The sequence below is a fragment of the Molothrus ater genome, chromosome 2 (assembly GCF_012460135.2).
Source record: "Molothrus ater isolate BHLD 08-10-18 breed brown headed cowbird chromosome 2, BPBGC_Mater_1.1, whole genome shotgun sequence".
Lineage (NCBI taxonomy): Eukaryota > Metazoa > Chordata > Aves > Passeriformes > Icteridae > Molothrus > Molothrus ater.
This window is the reverse complement of record NC_050479.2, coordinates 24,191,889-24,209,779: the sequence shown is the minus strand read 5'-3', so window position 1 is coordinate 24,209,779 and position 17,891 is coordinate 24,191,889. Positions and strand designations below refer to the sequence as shown.

Sequence of the window (17,891 nt, the reverse complement as noted above, 5' to 3'; positions counted from 1 at the left end):
CATCCTACAAAATGTAGTAGTGAGCTCCTATTATGGAATCAATATGATGAGAAATTGTGTATCATCCATCTAAACCTCTGCTGCTACACTACAGAAAAAACTAAAAAACCCAAACCTGTATGGGAAGTAGAAAGGCACACTTGGGAAATCATGCATGTTTCTGGCTCCAGTAACTTTGCAACACATTATAAATTGAAGCCATGCAATAATGGCAGAACTGGCCCAGACACACACTTTCATCACAATCAATCATTACCTGGTTGTCATTTCTACAGGGTAAAACAGAATAGATGAACCTGAAGGATGATTTCCATCTTTTATTGTGCTTGTAACTTATTTCACAGTAAAACTAATCCAACCATCAATTAATTTGAAAAGAGTTCACTGCAAATCTTTAATCACGTTTCTGTGTGCAATATTATTCACTAAGGCTTTTATAACTACCACTTCAGTGTTTTTAACATTCATTGATTAATAGAAGCAGGAAAAATGTTACCAAAGGTCATCTATCATTTAACTTTAATGATGAGTAACATCAGTTATTCAGATGACACATATTAATTCAGCCTTTTCCAAGTACTTCAAGTCACCTGCACTTTAATAAGGCTAAATACATTCCATCTCAACTAGCATCTCCAGCAGTGGGAAGAGCTGTTAAGAAAAGCCAAGCTTCCAATCAGAAAGAATCAAACAGAGCATCATGTTAATGGTGCTAAGCGTCATAAAGAAAATTATCATGGTAGTATGCTTTCCTATAAAGTGAAATATGTTTGTTAATCTATGTGTGAAATAAAAGGGAGAACACTTATAAAGTTCCAAAGCAAAGTCTGTCATTTTTGTGCAATGGTAATTGTGCCTCCAGGCACAAACAAATTTTTACTTCCTTTAACAGCTCACTTGATCTACTCAGCAGCTACACAGTCAGCAAGCAGATTCTGTATTTTAAGTGTGGCCAGTGAAATCTGTCTTTCAGCTATGGATTCTTAGAAACTACATTGCTCCTTCTCCAAGACCATGCTGTCCGAAACACAGCTATTTTTAAAGACAAGAAAACATTTGTTGGTTCATTTCAATGTAACTTAAAAAAAAATTAAAAAAAAATCTGTCCTTGGTTTTCAAAAAGTGAAGACTGAGAAAATAAATGCCTGAAAAGCAAAGCAGAAAATCTGGAGAATAAATTTTCAGACTTTATTTTTTCTTCCTAAGTTTCTTCTGATTCATTTAGGGAAATTTATAGAGGCCTTCATTTTCACCTTAGGAATTATATCAACTTACCTGAAGGACCATTCTGAGGAAAAAAAAAAAAAATCAGTCTTCTATTGTTATATTTTGGGAGTTAGCAATTCAATAGGATTTTTTTTTTTTTGCCAGAAGATCAGTTTTGAATGCTTAATTTGTTTTAGAAACTTAATGAAATCACTGGCCTGCAGTTTATTCTAAGTGTTTGTTCTAAAATAAAACTTTTTGTTACATAAAACCTCTTCAGATATCTGTACTGGCTTTGCTTTGAGTAGAGCCACACTATAATTCTCCATACTTTTTTTCCAAACAAGGATTTCCTCATGGCAGAAATACAGTTTATGCTAAAGAATGAATCAAATCTAATGATGAAAATTATGGAGAACATTTCAGTTATTTAGGTACATTGTACTTTCTGCTAGAAGAATAAACCTTGGATAAAAGTCAGAGCATTTCCAGGGTCTAGAAGAACTTCAGCATGAATAAGAAGTTGTCACAAACTTCACTGGTGTCCACTCAGAACACAAGGAGTGCCACCTTGGGCTTGCCCTCTGTAATAAAAAGCGTGCACACGTATTTTGCATGTCCCTGCCTTAGTAAATTGTTCCAGATCTCCACATGTAATATCTATCTGTGGAGGAGTTTAAACCACCTAAACCCTTTGATGGAGGCAGCCTAGTGTCACTTGGATTTTTGTTTACAAATCAGACATATTTAGCCCTGTTAGTATCAAGAGTTATAAATTCATGGCTCAGAAAAATCAGATGTTCTGCATCTTTAAATTATTAATTTATGTTTAAACAGCTCAGACAGTAAATACTGCTGCAAATGATCTTGCAAATAAATACAGAGTATGCCTGGGTGGAATTTAAACCTGACAAAGACAATATGCATTATTCTTTTTGCATTTATGGTGGTCTAAACCTGGGACAATTTCACTCAGATGTGATGCTTAGCAGTGGCCGAGAAATGGCAACATCTACTACGCAAATCAAACAGCAGGAACAATTGCCAATTTCAGAAATATACAGCACATTTCTACTGCTGTAGCAAGGCATGTCTCTCTTGACCGTAAATTATGTAACTTTAAGCTACCTTAGAGTTGGCAAAAATAATTGATTCAATTCTTAAATAATTGGGGAATATCAGGGTAGATAAGTAATTTGTTTACATTTGTTAATTGACCTGACTACCCTTATATTTTCTCATTTGATGCCTATGGCTTGAGAATCATAAAAACACAGAATTAGTGAATCAGAAAACTGACACAAGAACCTTTTTAACTGATCCTGTCACAGGCAATGGCTATGAATTAAATAGTCAGTTCTGAGTAGAGCTGTCCATAAACCCATGTCCCTATAGACACAATATACTAAAATTAAATAGGTACAATACAAAGGGTCGATAAAATTTTAGCTTTAGAGATTGAGGTTTAGTTTTTACAAACTGAACTGAGATGCTCTTCAGTCCCTGCTAATGTATATTTAAATTTGCATTCCTCCCACAAGAGCTTATAAATGAAAAACAAAATCACACATTTTTAGTTTTGAATTTCCTTTGAAATTATCCTACACTCATTATAAAACAAACCAGAAAAAAATGTTAGCAATTTCCCATGCATGACATTTCCCGTGAAGGAACTATCATATTTTCTAGAGTATAGTGAACTGTCTCAAGAAAATGTAATTGGAAATATTTCCAAAGAAATTTTAGGAAACTCTTCAGAAAAAAGAGTTTTAAAATTAAAAAAAAAAAAAAGAGAGTAGATTTGGAAATGCTTATCTAACAGAATGTAATTTACTTTAATTTACTTGGAACAAAAGTGTGTCATGCAATACAGCTTCTGCATCCAGGAACAGTGCAAGTAGGAAACTGTGTAGTTGTTACTGCAGACATACTTTGCTTTGACAGTGAGTAGCTTTATGATGACCTATGTGGACCAGAAAGGAAAGCTCTCTCTGACTGCTTTTGAAGAGAGAGTTTTCAGAATCAAACTGAAAGTTTGCTCGATTTCCTTATTTTTCTGGTTTTCTTTTTTGTTGGTTTTTTTTTTTTTTAACTAATGAATGCTTACTATGGATCAGAAGATTCACACTTAATCTGAAAGCAGGAATGAATTTCACACTATCTTGCCTCTAAGAAGAATAAACAACAATATGGTTCCTAGTTGTTTTAAAAGAAGCTCTAAGCTGAAATAAATTACTTCTAATTTCAGTATTACAGAATATACTTGTTGGCTTTTTTGTTGGTTTTTTTTTTGTTTGTTTGGTTTTTGTTTTGTTTGTTGTTGTTTTGGGTTTTGTTTTTGTTTTTTTGTACTAAACATATTCTATTACTCCCTAATTTAAGGGATACTTAAAATACCCAATACAATAATAGGTACAAAAGCACAACTTAACAACTTAATCCATTTTTCACTTTTATTTCACAGTGTTGCACTACACAGCTCTCTCAGTTTGTTGACCTGTGAAATACAACGAAACGTGACCTCCTGGGAAATATAAGGAATTGCTGTTGTCAATTTGTTTCTTGCCTTTTCCTGCCACCTTGTGGTTGCTTAGAACAGAGCACTGCTCACTCGTGACGAGTGATCAATTCACAGGCTGTGAAATCTGTTCCTCTGACACTCCCTAACCCCCCTGGCCTCTTTCATGTCCTTTGAATCCCTCGCTGTCCAATTCTGTGCATGGCACAATGGGATCTCTGATCTGACACTCTGGGCGTGACATCAAAATTTACAGATTAAGTGATACTTACCTGCAATTAATGTTTTTTTTCTCTCACAAAACTGTAGTTCAAAATACTTTATAAAACAGCTGGAAAAATCACTCAAGGGTGTCTTAGCATGTCCAAAGGCCTCCAAGATACAGTTTACCTGCAAAATAATATTAAAGAAGCAAAAAGAGAGGAAATAAACAGGAAGATATTTCAAGAAACATCTGTGAGGTTTGGTTGTAATTAATTTATTGGGGAAAAAGAAGACCATTTTTCATCTCATACTTAAAAAAAATACTTTGCAGATTTTTTTCCAAAATAGTAATTAAAGTAAGACAGCTCAAAATAAATATATTCCAAAAAAAGTAATTTCAGAATAGTAGAAGTTTTAAGTGTAAGATTCACATGTGAGCTGTGTCCCTACCAGTAATTCAGACAGGAGTGACTGGAGTCATATTCCTGGAACTGTCATACTTAGCAAAATATTAAAATCTTTGAAAGCTTTTGAAGCTACAGTCAGTCAATACTAATAATCCAACAGAGGAATTTACAAGTTTTATATCATGTCAGAAATGGCATAAATTCTTGATTTCAAATAGAATTATTTCAAGATTATACTAGTAAAAACTGAGGGGAAAACAGATTCAGACATTTTTTATGGCATGTCTCACTAATGCATTTCCATGTTAGGCTTTCATGGTCACAGCCATTGTATTTAGCTTTTTTGTGTATAATTAGTTGCTTGCACCCTGACAGATTCCCTTCAGAATTTTCCTCTGTGCATCCTTGAAGCTGACTGCAATGTGATGCACATACACTTGTTCTGACATCACTCTTTTCATGAAGGTGGATGAACTAGCTGGGGAGGGAAGAGACCTGTGGAGTGGTACAGAAGCTCTAAAAATTAAACCATTCACAATTATTAATTAAACCAGATGTCTGTGCAGTAGGTGGCAGCAGAAATCTAGCTAGCCAAGTTTTGGTTCCAGTTCCACTCCAGTAGAGATGTTAAGTATGTATTTGCTTTTAGACTAATTCAGCACTTGCTTTATGTGTTTGCTTTTAGACTAATTCAGCCCTTGCTTCAACCTGTGCAATTTTATTAATTTAATGTGCTATGCATAACTGCAGCAGGAATGAATCCAGACAACTGTGGTCATTTAGTTACCTTAAAAGGTAACTAAATTAGAATCTCTATTCCCGACGGATGAGATCTGATACATTTACCATCTAAAGTCAGATATCCCATCTAAGCTAGTTTCAAAGGGTCTTTTTATACCCAAAATTTGATAATGCTCTTCCACCTCCATTAAGACCCATTGATAGCTGTCTCTGAGTTGGTATCTCAGATGAAAAGTTTCATCAGGAAAGGTAATTTCTTTAAAGAATTTGAATTGGCAATCCAGGGTTCAGCATAATTTAAAATTTCAGGGTGAACCTTTCTAGGGAATTAAATATGGATATATATTTTGGAAATTAAGTATGACTGAAAAAATATTCAGAACTCTTACCTATTTCTTAAATATATTTAGTACACAGATATTGAGCCATATGACTTCATTCAACCCTTGCAGTTTTCCTGCAAGTTTATATATTCTGTCTTGCACACTGTTACTTCAGATTTCTCGACACTTCTTATACTGTCCAGCAAATACCATACAGGCAAATTTATTTATTTACTGAAGGCAATTAATTTCATGTATAAGAAACAGTTCCTTGTCACAGAAATGTTTCCTATTCACTGCAACACTGATTTTCAAAGTCATCAAAACATAGAAACAAAACTATCTCCACTTTGGAGATGCTTTTTATCAGATCAATGTGAGCTTAATTCCAATCCCATTCCCATTTCCATGGAAAAAAAAAAACAACTTTGTTTGACTTCAAAGGTGAAAACAAGCCATTTATGAACTTCTACAGAGCTGACACCTTTTTCATACAACTCAAATATCTCTGTCTATCCAAGAGGCCAAGATTTTGCTTCATTTCACTCAGTGGTCGGAATGCTACTTACGTGTTTTATCTTTGTATCAAAGGTATTTCTGCTGCAGCTGGCTCTGCAAGTGAGGTGTTTCACTATCTGTTTGCAGGCTTCAGTCTTCCCAGAACCACTTTCTCCACTGCAAGACAGGCAAGTAAGAGAGGGAGGAATCAGGGCTAGTTATACAACTGAAATGTTATTTAAATTCTCTGCTAGCTTTGTTTGAATGGATTGAAGGTACCTCCATCAAAACTTTATTTCAAATAACAGAAGGTTTATGGATGACAAATAAAGAACACAACATAGGAGACAGACAGACTGACTGTGTATATACATGAAGGCTGTCAGAGCTGTCAGCATACCTTGTCTTGTACCACAGGTCAAACCAATCAAATCTAATGCTTTCAAGTCTTTTTGAAGGTACTTATAGCACCAGTTTTATGTTTTCCTTTATCTTTCATCCAGTAAAGGAGCTCACTAATGCTGCCTGGTTCTCTTTGCAGGTGGGGAAATTACTGTTGTGGTAATGATGGGGAATCAGAAGAAATGGAAAGTGAAGAATACAATAGGAAGAATGGAAAGAAAATACAAAAGGAACAGGAAGGAAAATAAAAGGTTGATTGATTTTACAAGCTGCCCGCTTTCTGCAGTACATTCTGACTTTAGTGATGCTATCTAGATCGCTGTAATTTCTGGTTTGTGATGTAGAATAAATACTCAAAAGAATGAGAATTTCTGACAGGGAAACTGTATAGGGTGAGTAAATAGGGTGAAAGGCAATAGAATGACCAATGTTGAAAGAAACGATAGAAAAGTGGTGGCATGGAGGAAATAAGCAAAATCCCCTGCAGGGAAGCCAAAGTGGGACTCTTAGTCAGGAACTGTAGTGACAGGACAAGGAATAATGGTACAAACTGAAAGAGGGGAAATTTAGGTGAGACTTCAGGAAGAAACATGAAGTTTAGTTGGTTAGGAAGGAAGTTCATGAAGTTTTCTCACCTTTCCCCCTCTGGCTTTCCAGCTTTTCTTTATAACTACCTGATGGAGGGCCTGTTCCCTACTATTGCTTTTTAAATATTTTGTTAATACAGCCTTAATTACAGCTCAAAACGTCTTTCTTCAAATACTATGAATAATTAAAAAATAAGTTCTGTTTTGAAATTAAGAAAAAAAATTAAAATCTGAATTTGTTAGGAAAAAAACCAATCGAAAGTGTGAAAATACACAGTCATGTGAAGCAAAGAACATGACCCATTATACACGCAGGGGAATTAAAGAAGCTACAACTGTCAAATCTACAGCATTTGGATTATCATCGATTATCATATTTATTGCATGGAGGGGGACTTAGGGATAGACAGAGCCATCACATGGAAAAAATTAATCAAGGAAGCCCAGGTAAAAGAGTCAGAAAACAGCCAAGCCCAGGCACTTTTTAATAATTACTTTCTGCAAGTACTGAGAAGTACTTGCTTACCCCCAATTTCTACATCTTAGGCAGCTTTGTCTATACCTTTATGATTTCAGAACAGTGGATCATGATTGGATCATTACTGTTAGGTAACAACAACCCCATTATACAGAAATTCTATAAATCATCTATTCAGGGAAAATATGACGAAAGACAGAACTTGTAAGGAGCAGTATATCTGCCATTTCAGACGTTATAAATGGCAGGGTTTTATTTTTTGTGCTTCATTTTCAATTCTGACCAAAGATACCAGACTCATACCATACGTAACAAAAAACTTACTCCTGCAGTACTTGAACTGTGATCAGAAGTGATAGAAAACTGCTGACAGAATGTGTTCATATAAGATTTCCACCAGATTTAAAGGAAGACAGGTGTGCTGTTCTGCATGAACTTTTGAAACAAATCTCTTATTGTACTACAGGGAGCATTACTACTCCAAATTCCCATTAATATAGTAAGGTATATCCAGGGAAGAGTGACTAGGTTCGCACACTTTTGGGGGTCAGAATAATTTATTTCTTCTCCATTTTCAGAGTAAGTAAGTGAGACACTGAGTCTTGCTCCCAGTGACTGAGGTTTCTAGATTTGAAATAAATATGTGCAAGCAAAACTGTTAAATACAAAAGAATGAGTCCTGTATTATCAGTAATGCTATCTGTAACTGATCAATCTTTTGATTGATCAGTTAGAGATATCATTATTTTTTGTTATATTTCTAAAATTAAGCTGACTTGGACAGTGTATTTCTAAACAATGTTTCAATACAAATATGTAACTGTACTGCAGGAGCCCATTGCATCTAAAATACATGGAATTATACTTTAAAAAAATTAAATTGAACAGAATGCTTTTGGTGATGCTAAACTGAGAAAACCCAAAGCTTTCAATGAATTCCACTGTAAAACACAAGGACTTCTCCCATTCCAGATTATTTGGCTTAAATATGTGATTTATGTCTCAACAGTATCATTGGATATTGACACTCCTGATTGTTAACAAGCTGGACCATTTCATTTTATGTATTCATTATGACTTTTTGACTCACAAAATTAGCAATGCCATAAATCTTTGGTTTGATTTATTAAGGATCCTTAGCTTTTAACAGGACTATATTTAGGCTCCCTGGACAGCTCTTTACTTATCTTGTCAGTGCTTAATGTATTTTCATATCCTGAAAAGCAGGAGCAAAATGCAGTCAGAAGGAAGCTAATAATGAAAAGTCCACCTACTGGCTATTTAAGAGCATAACTAATAATATCATTTTATTCCATAACTTCCATTAGAAGTTTATACAATGACAGCTCTTGGTGTTAAGCATATATGAATAAAGCTGGCTTGCTACAAACCGAAAATAATTGCAAATAATTGATAATAGGTTCTTCAGTGATTTGGCTAAATGCTTTCCTGTTGTAAAATGCTCTATTTCAGTGAGTAAGCTTTTGATCAGATGTGAAGTGACTGGGGGAAAAAATGTAAAAAGGTAACAAATCTGGCTGCACCTGAAGTCCTGTGTCCAGTTCTGGTCTCCTTACTTCAAGAAAGTAAATTCAAGTTCTGGAGGGAGTGCAGAGAAGGGCAACGAAGCTGCTCAAGGGTTTGGAGCACCAAGTCCTAGGAAGAATGGCTGAGGGAGCTGGGGGTGTTTAGCCTGGAGAAAAGAAGGCTTGGGAGGGACCTGATCGCTCTCTGCAACTGCCTGAAAGGAGGGTGTAGCCAGGGGGGCATTGACCTCTTCTCCCAGCGACAAAACAGTGAGAAAATCGCCTCAAGCTGCACCAGGGAAGGTTTAGGTGCCCTAGAGTGACTTTGTGATGCTTGTATCCCCATTTGTTTGTTTAGCCCAGAAATAAGTTTTACACCTTTAAGACTGGTTCCAAGAGTGAAGGTGGGAATTTGTAATCAGACACTGCACTTGCTCTCCTGTATCTTTCTCCCGGACTGTGTTACCGGCAGCACAGACAGACGGCAGGACAGAGCTCTCCTCTGCTTTTGGTTTGTTTTGGCTAGCTGAGGCAGAGAAGTTCCCTGGACTGTTGTTTTTTCTTTTTCTTGGAACTGTTTGAACACCAGAAGAGCACCAGCAGCTTGCACCTGTGGCCCAGTGGCCCAGGCCTGGGCTGCGGCATTTCCAGCACTGGAGGGACTGATAAGAGACTGAGTGAGCTGAGCTACAGCCCACCAAGGGGACTTTCTGAATTTGTCATATCTTCAGATTGGCAAGAGGTTTCATTGTTTTATATTATTCAAATTTTGTCCTAGGGAATGCTTTGCCTGTTAAACAATTTAACAAAAATAAACTTTTTTTTTTTCACTTTTCTCCAAAGAAATCTTTTCCCAAACCAGCTGGGGGAGGGTCCACTTGAACTTACTTTCAAGAAGAACCCCTTTAGAAGTTTTCTCCCAAATTTACCCTAAAGCAGGACAGTTGGACATCAGGTCTTTGCAGGAAGGGTGATTAGACATTAGAATGGGCTGCTCAGGGCAGTGGTAGAGTCACCATCCCTGGAGGTGTTCAAGAAATGACTGGAACTGCACTCAGTGACATGGTCTAGTTGACAAGGTGGTGTTCAGTCAAAGGTTGGGCTCGATGATTTCAAAGGTCTTTTAAAATCTCATTGAGTCTCTGATCCCAAGGAGGATGTTAAGATTAAAGATTCACAAGATATGAAAGTATGTAAAGAGTGAAAAGATTGAAAAGGGATGAGACTGAGCGACACATTTCTTTGACTGAGTACATCAAATTCACCAGACTCACTGTTTTCAAAGAGTTTGAGAAAAGAAGGATTAATAGATTTGGGGATTAAAACATTCCAGGAGAATGCCAAATTTCACCATTATAAAACCAGCATATTTGGATGAAACTTTTTTGGATGAAACTTTTTCACAGATTACTAATACAATTACTCACAATCTTGAAGTTATTTATCATTGAAACAACATTGTGAGTAAGGGTTAAAGGTTAAAGTCCATTTTAAATCTATTTTGAGCTTGGAGAGCTAAAGAACAAACTCATGGTCACACAAACAGAGGCAGAGTGCATGCTCCAATACAGGCGCCTCACCACAGAGGTTTATAATTTAGTCAAGGACTTATCATTTTTATTGTCAATAGATTCTGTTTCTACTTCTGATTCATGTAATATCAGCAAACACACACAGCAGTTTTGAATTCTTTACCATTAACTCTTGTTCCTAATTAGATGCAGCTACATGGAGTGGCAATTGCCCAAGAGAATTTATGAACTTGAGATGTAATTAAACCTTTTTCATTTCTATTTTGCTCTAATGTATGATACAGAGATCAGTACACAGAAAAAAAAATCAGTTAGAGAAAAAAAAAATGGAAATCTCAACTGCTGAGGCCCAAGAGAAACTGCTGAAAGGCAGGAGGTACAAATTAATTAATAGAAAGATAAATTTTCACCTGAGGATAAAGCACTGGGGACGCTGCTCCTGGAATAGCATGTGGTAAGCTCTTTCAGCACAGGAAAATATATGTGGGGGAAGTGAGGAACACAGTTTTCCAGAGTTACTTAAATAAAGCTGAGTGACCTGAAAAATTACAGAAAATTAAAATGATAAATGCATTTCAAAACAGTTACGTTTCACCTCCTTAATCTTGGGTCTTCTGTAAAGCTTTCTAAGCATTATGAACAGAACTTCTCTATGTATAGAAGCGATACCTTTACAACAGCTATGAAGATCTTAATTACAGAAAATAGATCTTAAAACACAGAAAGTCTAATTAAGATACAAAATGAAACATAACTAGAGGACTTACCAGTGCTGGTTTGTGCATTAAGTAAAAGAAAACCTAGTAAGCTACATTTTAATGCCTTACATTTATAGTTTTTCAATGTCTTGACTTGAAAATTTACAAAATTAAATATGAACATCCCATGAAAAGTTAAAGGAATAATTTATAAACTAATAATTTATTACATGGCAGAGCAGTCTCCTACAAATAGGCTCTCTGCAATATAGAATAACTCCTGACACAAATAGCTGGCAACATGTACTACCCTTAAAGCCTGAGTAAATCCAATTATCTGTTATAGAAACCACTTCTTTTTTTCTTTGTTTGTTTTTCTGAGGATATCCTGATATGTCACCCCTTTCTGGCCCATGCTGTCTTATTTAATTAGATACTAAACTATTTAATCCTGGGGTATCTACAACAGTGAAGCTGAATGAGTCCTCTATGATATCTTCTCAGTCAGGCCTTAAGGGCTACCAGACCAAAAGGATTAAATCCACACCAATTCTCCAGGAATCATTTCAGAATGTCACTAAGTACAAAGAAAAACCTTCACACAAGTATGCTCAATGCAAAATGTGGTGAGTTTATGTATTTTTCTAACATGAACTTCAAGAATATATTTGTCCTAATCGGGCACAAGTAAATTCTGCAGGAATGCAACAAAGCAGCAAGACCACAGCTCAAGCATTTCTACAGTCACTATGATACCTTCAAAATCGTACTTGCATGTCCCTTGTATAATGCTATTGTAATGTGCAGTGTAGTTGTACAGCATATTTCCATGTAGAAATGCAATAATTTTGTCATCTTACAATTACATGGAATTTCATAAGGAGCAAAGTACATCAGTGTCCATTATTGTGTGATTCTTTATGTCATCTCAGAGTGAATGATTTCTTATAAAACATTTATTTTGGTAGTATTCTATTGGAACAAAGTGTGTGCAATCACTGCACAATAACAAATTGTCTGTCAAAAAGTTATATACATTATTTTTTTAAAAAAGAAGGAAACATAAAATGTGGCTGTTATTAAAAGATATAGATGATAATATTTTCATTGCTTCATCCTTGTTCTAAAAATAGTATCATGCTCAATACATGTTTGCATTCCTTTTCTTTTTGACAGCTAACAAACTACATACCTGAAACAAAAATGCTAACTAATGAGCCACATCATATAGCATGTCAGCATTTAGTGAGGAATTGAGATCATCACTTTTTATTACTTTAATACATAGACCATCTAACACTTAGAGACTTTAATACAACATCAGCTAAGCTGCTGCACTACACTGGAGCATTTCAAAAACAAAGTGGTTTTACGACCATGGTTTCTTGATCATCTAGGAAATACCTGCATAATGCACAATTGTCTGCAGATTACAAAGATGAAGTCAAAGCAATTATTATCCAAGGTGACCCAAACAATTACAGGACAAAAAAGTGTCTCATGATGAACTTAATTAAATAGATCTATCACAGAGAAGTAAAGATGCAGCAAACATTCAGGAAACATTTTAATATGTAAACTCTTCCTCTTTACAGTTCTCTCTTGGTGCACAAAATCATGTATCCAATATAAAATACACAGTGCCAGGAAAAAATACCATCATCTAAAACCTTGGCGATGATGGATGATTTTGATTTCTAGAAATAAATTCAGACTCCCAACTTAGAATCTGCTTCTTCTACCATGAATATCACTGTGTTTCTTTCTCTCAGATTTACTACTGTTACACACCAAGCCACATGATGCAGCAAACAGCCACAAATGACAATTTGCCTCCCAAATTATTAACCCTTTATAATTCTTGTAAGTTAAATAGACATATTTGGACATTCCCTGTCAGGGAGGCTGAACTCTGTGATCTCTGTGCATCAATGAGAAGATAAGAGGGGGGATAAATTAAGTTATACCAATGCTGTATCTCTAAAATACCTGGGTGAAAATGAAGGAGAGATCAAAACACTTGGATGTTTTCACATGGCTCAATCCCCCTTGCCCAAACGCTGGCGGTGCCTGGCTCAAGCCCCCTCCCTGTGCCCAACCCAGGGCAGTGCTCAGCTGGTGTTTTGCTCTCTGCAGTGCCCCAGATGAGGAGACTGGTGGGGAGCACAGACAGACATTTTGAGCCTTTGTGCACCATCCAAGGTTGTTATCTCCATAATCATGCTTTGGGCAAGGGGTGTGAACTCAAACAACCACTGTATGAAGTATGCATCTTTTTCTGTAAGTTTGACTGTAGCAAAAACCACCAAGGTCATCAGGAACTATTTTTAAACAACCAAAAGAGGTCCTGCTCATTCAAAGTGTTATGAAAATGGCGGTCTTACCAAAAAGACACAGAAAAAATAGCTGTATCTTGGAAGAAATTTTTAAGGCTTTGCTAAAATACTAAAACTAAGATGCCCCCCATATAAAATGTGCATATACATTAATTAATTTTAGGGGTTTGACTGGTCAAATGAACTATATGAATTGTGAAAAAATATCTGCAAAATTTTAAAAAGAGAAAGCTTACCATGGTAGAATAAATAGGAAGTTCTTTAAATGGGTTAACAAGTAACAGTATATCACCAATGTAGGTCTGAAAAAAAGAAGGCATAATTGCTTTATTAAATAATAAATTAAATTTTTAAGGAGGTTAATGGCTTTCTTCCAAAAAGAACTCTCAACAAAGCCTCTTAAATCTAGCTGACAACATGCTAAACATAATTCCTGAATTCTGAGCTTTTAACTCCATAGTTCGAATTTGAGATCTAAATTTACATTTTGAACAGAATTAATTAGTATTTTTATGTAATAAAATTGAATTCTTCATAACTGAAAATTATGCAGAGAAAAATTGCACTACATATATTATTGGTAGATTATTTGAAAGTTAATTTGCAACTTAACACTTGCTAAACTAAAAAAAAAGTCACAGAATCCCAGAAGCTGCTGAGTTGGAAGGGACCCTCAAGGATCATTGAGTCTAACTCCTGGCATGCCTACCACATAAAAAAGCTCCTCAAGTGATTTTTATGGAATAGATGACATAATTTAAAAATGCTTCACTGGTTATCCAGAGTCGATACATTAAAATATGTTGCTTGTGGTGTAAGATGGAGCAATTGATAAACATATAAGTCTTTATGCAAGTGTATGCGTATAGGAACTTATGAGCATGAATCTAGAAAAGCTATCCTGACCATATCAGAAAGAGTAAATAATCGAATGATTGCATATTTGCAAGATTTTACTATTTCATATTTGGGGCTACTGATGGATGAGAGGCTGGACATGAGCCAGCACTGTGCTCTTGCAGCCTGGAAAGCCAATTGTGGCCTGGACTGCACCACAGGCAGTGGGGGAGAGGGGATTCTGCCCTGCTCTGGGTGAGAGCCCACCTGGAGCACTGCATCCAGCTCTGGGGTCCCAGCACAGCAAAGACATGGACCTGCTAGGGCAAAATGAGGCCAAAAAGATGATCAGAGGCCTGGAGCACCTCTGCTATGAAGATAGGCTGAGAAAGCTGAGACAGAAGTCTCTAGGGAGAAGTTATAGCAACCTTCCAATACCTGAAGGGGCCTACAGGAAAGACAGGGAGGGACTCTGTCAGGGATTGTAGGGACAGAATGAGGAGGAGTGGATTTAAACTGAAAAGAAAAAGATTTATATTAGCTACTAGGAAAACAAAAATCTTTACTGTGACAATGCTGAGGCACTAGAAGAGGTTGCCCAGAGGATGTCCCATGCCTGGAATTGTTCAAGGACAGGAAATGGGGCCCTGAGTTTAACATCTTCTACTGGAAGATGTCTCTGGCCATGGCTGGAGGGTTGGAACCAGATGATCTTAAAGGTCCTTTCCAAGTCAAACATTCTACAATTCTGTCCACTTTAGTGTAAGACTGTAGGCCACTCTTGCTGCTATACTTTTCACTCCACATAAATAGCTGCTGCTATTAGAATGCAAAAATTGCCAGACTTCTGCCTCTGAAGAGGTCAGACAGCAAAGCATCATGTGAACTGTTCCAGTCATGTTGTCTTTTTCAACATGAAGCATTGTGATTTGGGGAGGTGGAAAATATTGTCTTTCATAGTAAATGCACTGGTTTTCTTCTAAAATACATCAATTTATTTCACCTCTCTCACCCATCCTGACTTCACTGTTGGGTTTTCTGGCAGAATGAAACTTTATAAAGCTAAAAAAGAACATGGAGCAGGAAGTGTTCAGTGCTAATGAGGACTTTGGCTTGGAATTGGAGCCCAAGGACTTTTCCTTCTAAGTCTAAGAACCAAGTCAAGATGCAAGCGTCTTCAGCACTGGTGCTGACACTCTACTAGAGAACAGTTTCTGCTGTTGAGCAGAACACTAGTGATTGCTGCCTACAAATTCTATTAAGCTAAGAGAATTCCAGAGTACAAGATCCTTTCAGGTGAAATCTTCAGCATCTTAAAATAAAAGACTTCCTCTGTGGATCTTCATTAATTCAGTTCAAGTTATCTGGTATATTTGAAAGTGAGATAAAGAAAAATAAATACTCATATAATGAGTATTTTTTAGCATTTAATCCATGATTCCAAACCCCAGAATTTTTTTTACCATTGAATGTCATAACACCTAAAACTGAAGTTCCCACCTTTTCAAAAGGATTCATAGCAACATAACAGTTCTCCATATTCCCTTAGTCTAAATAGTGTAATCAACTTATAAATTTAAAAATAATATACTCGTTTCACATTTACACTCCACTCAGCTGCTTAGTAAGTTAGTAATAAGTTATGGGTAAGATATGGAAAGGGATACAAAAATTTCTTTTGGTATCTAGATGATTAACACTACAATATAATTATTTCTCTGATGCTGGAAGAAATTAATAATTAAATCTCCCATGTAGAATTCTAAGCTTTTTAGATCTAAATTTCTTTTACATTTCCAGTACTCATGCTCTATTAAATTAACATAGCATTAAAAATGGAAGGCTCTTCTGGTGGTTTGAGAAGGAAGATTACAAATCATGGTGGTGCACCCCCAGCCCCAACCACACCATGATCTGAGCAACCTTAAAACACTCATTCATGACAAATTCATTCATTAATGTTTACCAACTTACTTCCTCCATGAAATAAACACATATAAATTGTATTCAAACCTGTCTGAAGTGATATTCTATTTTTTATTTCTCCTTTTCCTGCACAATCTTGAGGAATTGCAGGGCTTACACACACATACATGCCCTCATCCTTTTAAAACTAATCATGAGTTTGGGGCAGGTTACTGTCCAGTAGTTATGATAGCAACCCTATTTCTCCTGTTCTCTCTTTGGTCTTACTTGAAAGCTTACTATTAATAGGTGAATAGCAACTCACATATATCTGATTATTATTGAAACGCTTCTGAATCTCATAAAGCAGGCTGCTGTCTGTTAGCTCACTCAGAGAGGCCAGGTCATCATTTGGAGCTGGAGGCATTAGCTTGATCTAGAAAACACAAATTAGAGAAATAAAGTAACCTCAGAATGAATCATTCTGTACCATAATGTTCTAACTCTACAGTATAAACCAAGACCACTAGAATTTATGGGGAAAAAATGCATTAGGAAACTGATAAGTTGTGACTCCCAATAAATCCGCATCATTAATCAAGAGAAGAATATAAAAATTAATATCAATGTTATGGTGTATAACTGCATGAGTCTGATGGGCTCTTAAGAAGATATCAGAGTGCAAATTTTCACTTCTTAAACTCATAAAGATTCTTGGATCAAATGCAATTTTCCTGCTCTCTTCATTAAATGTTTATAGCAGAAGAAATCAAGAAATTAACTACTCGATTTGTAAAGTATTTCTTGCAGTATTTAATGAAGCTCTCAGACCACTCTTTATCATATGGGATTTGAAATTGTACTTGAATTTTTCTTGCAGAAGAGAAGCAAGTTAGTAAGAAATTGGATATGTGTTGTTAGGGAAACCAGCAGATAATCAGAAGAGTCCATTTTAGCCAAAACTGGTGAGTGAAATTGTTTAACACTTTTGAGATTAGCGTGAATAATATAAACTCTGAAAGGGTAAATGAAAAAAAAAAAAACCTAATGAAACAAAAAAGATCCAAAAGATTGAGACAGGAGACAGAAGAAGAAAGAATCAGTGATAATGGAAATTTGATTAAAGACAAATAACACTGCTACATTAAGCAGTGTGCTTATAAATAATGATCTACACTTAAAATGGGAGACAGAAGAAAAAAGAATCAGTGATAATGGAAATTTGATTAAAGACAAAATAAACACTGACACATTAAGCAGTGTGCTTATAAATAGTGGTCTACACTTCAAATGTAGTTTGATTCTTTTTTCATGTCAGCAAAATACCCAGAAACAGAAAATTCTCACATGAATGGCAATAGAATTAAGTAGTTTGCTCAGAGTTTACTATAATAACTTAGGGTCTATTTTGAGAATGGACAGTTTAAGATGATACTTCTTTCTTCTATTGCTCTGCTTAAAATGAAGGCTCAAGAGAAAAGCAGGCACTGCCCTTTTTTGGTGAACACCTCAGCACCTTCAGCTTTTGTCAGTGACAGGAGATCAGAGGCAGAAGCAGACTGGGAGATACTGGAGGGATCATGGAGCTTGCTTCTGCCATGGGGAAGAGCCCAAAGACTATGGATACTTGTGTTTAGTACTGGAGACCTGACACAGAACTTCCAAGCTGCAGCTCAGTCGCCACAGGTTCAAG

General features: G+C 36.0%; 1 protein-coding gene across 5 annotated transcripts in view; it reads right to left on the bottom strand.

Annotated features, from left to right (window-relative positions):
- The window catches only part of MYO16 (myosin XVI), a 357,892-nt gene that overhangs the window by 150,898 nt on the left and 189,103 nt on the right, over positions 1-17,891 (bottom strand). For all 5 annotated transcript variants that reach the window (XM_036381446.2, XM_036381432.2, XM_036381447.2 and 2 more), the window contains exons 11-15: positions 16,524-16,634; positions 13,693-13,758; positions 10,833-10,960; positions 5,969-6,074; positions 3,997-4,114 (exon numbers count right to left, since the gene is read on the bottom strand). In XM_036381446.2, the coding sequence (XP_036237339.1) occupies positions 3,997-4,114; positions 5,969-6,074; positions 10,833-10,960; positions 13,693-13,758; positions 16,524-16,634 (529 nt within the window). The remainder of the gene's footprint in view (positions 1-3,996; positions 4,115-5,968; positions 6,075-10,832; positions 10,961-13,692; positions 13,759-16,523; positions 16,635-17,891) is intronic.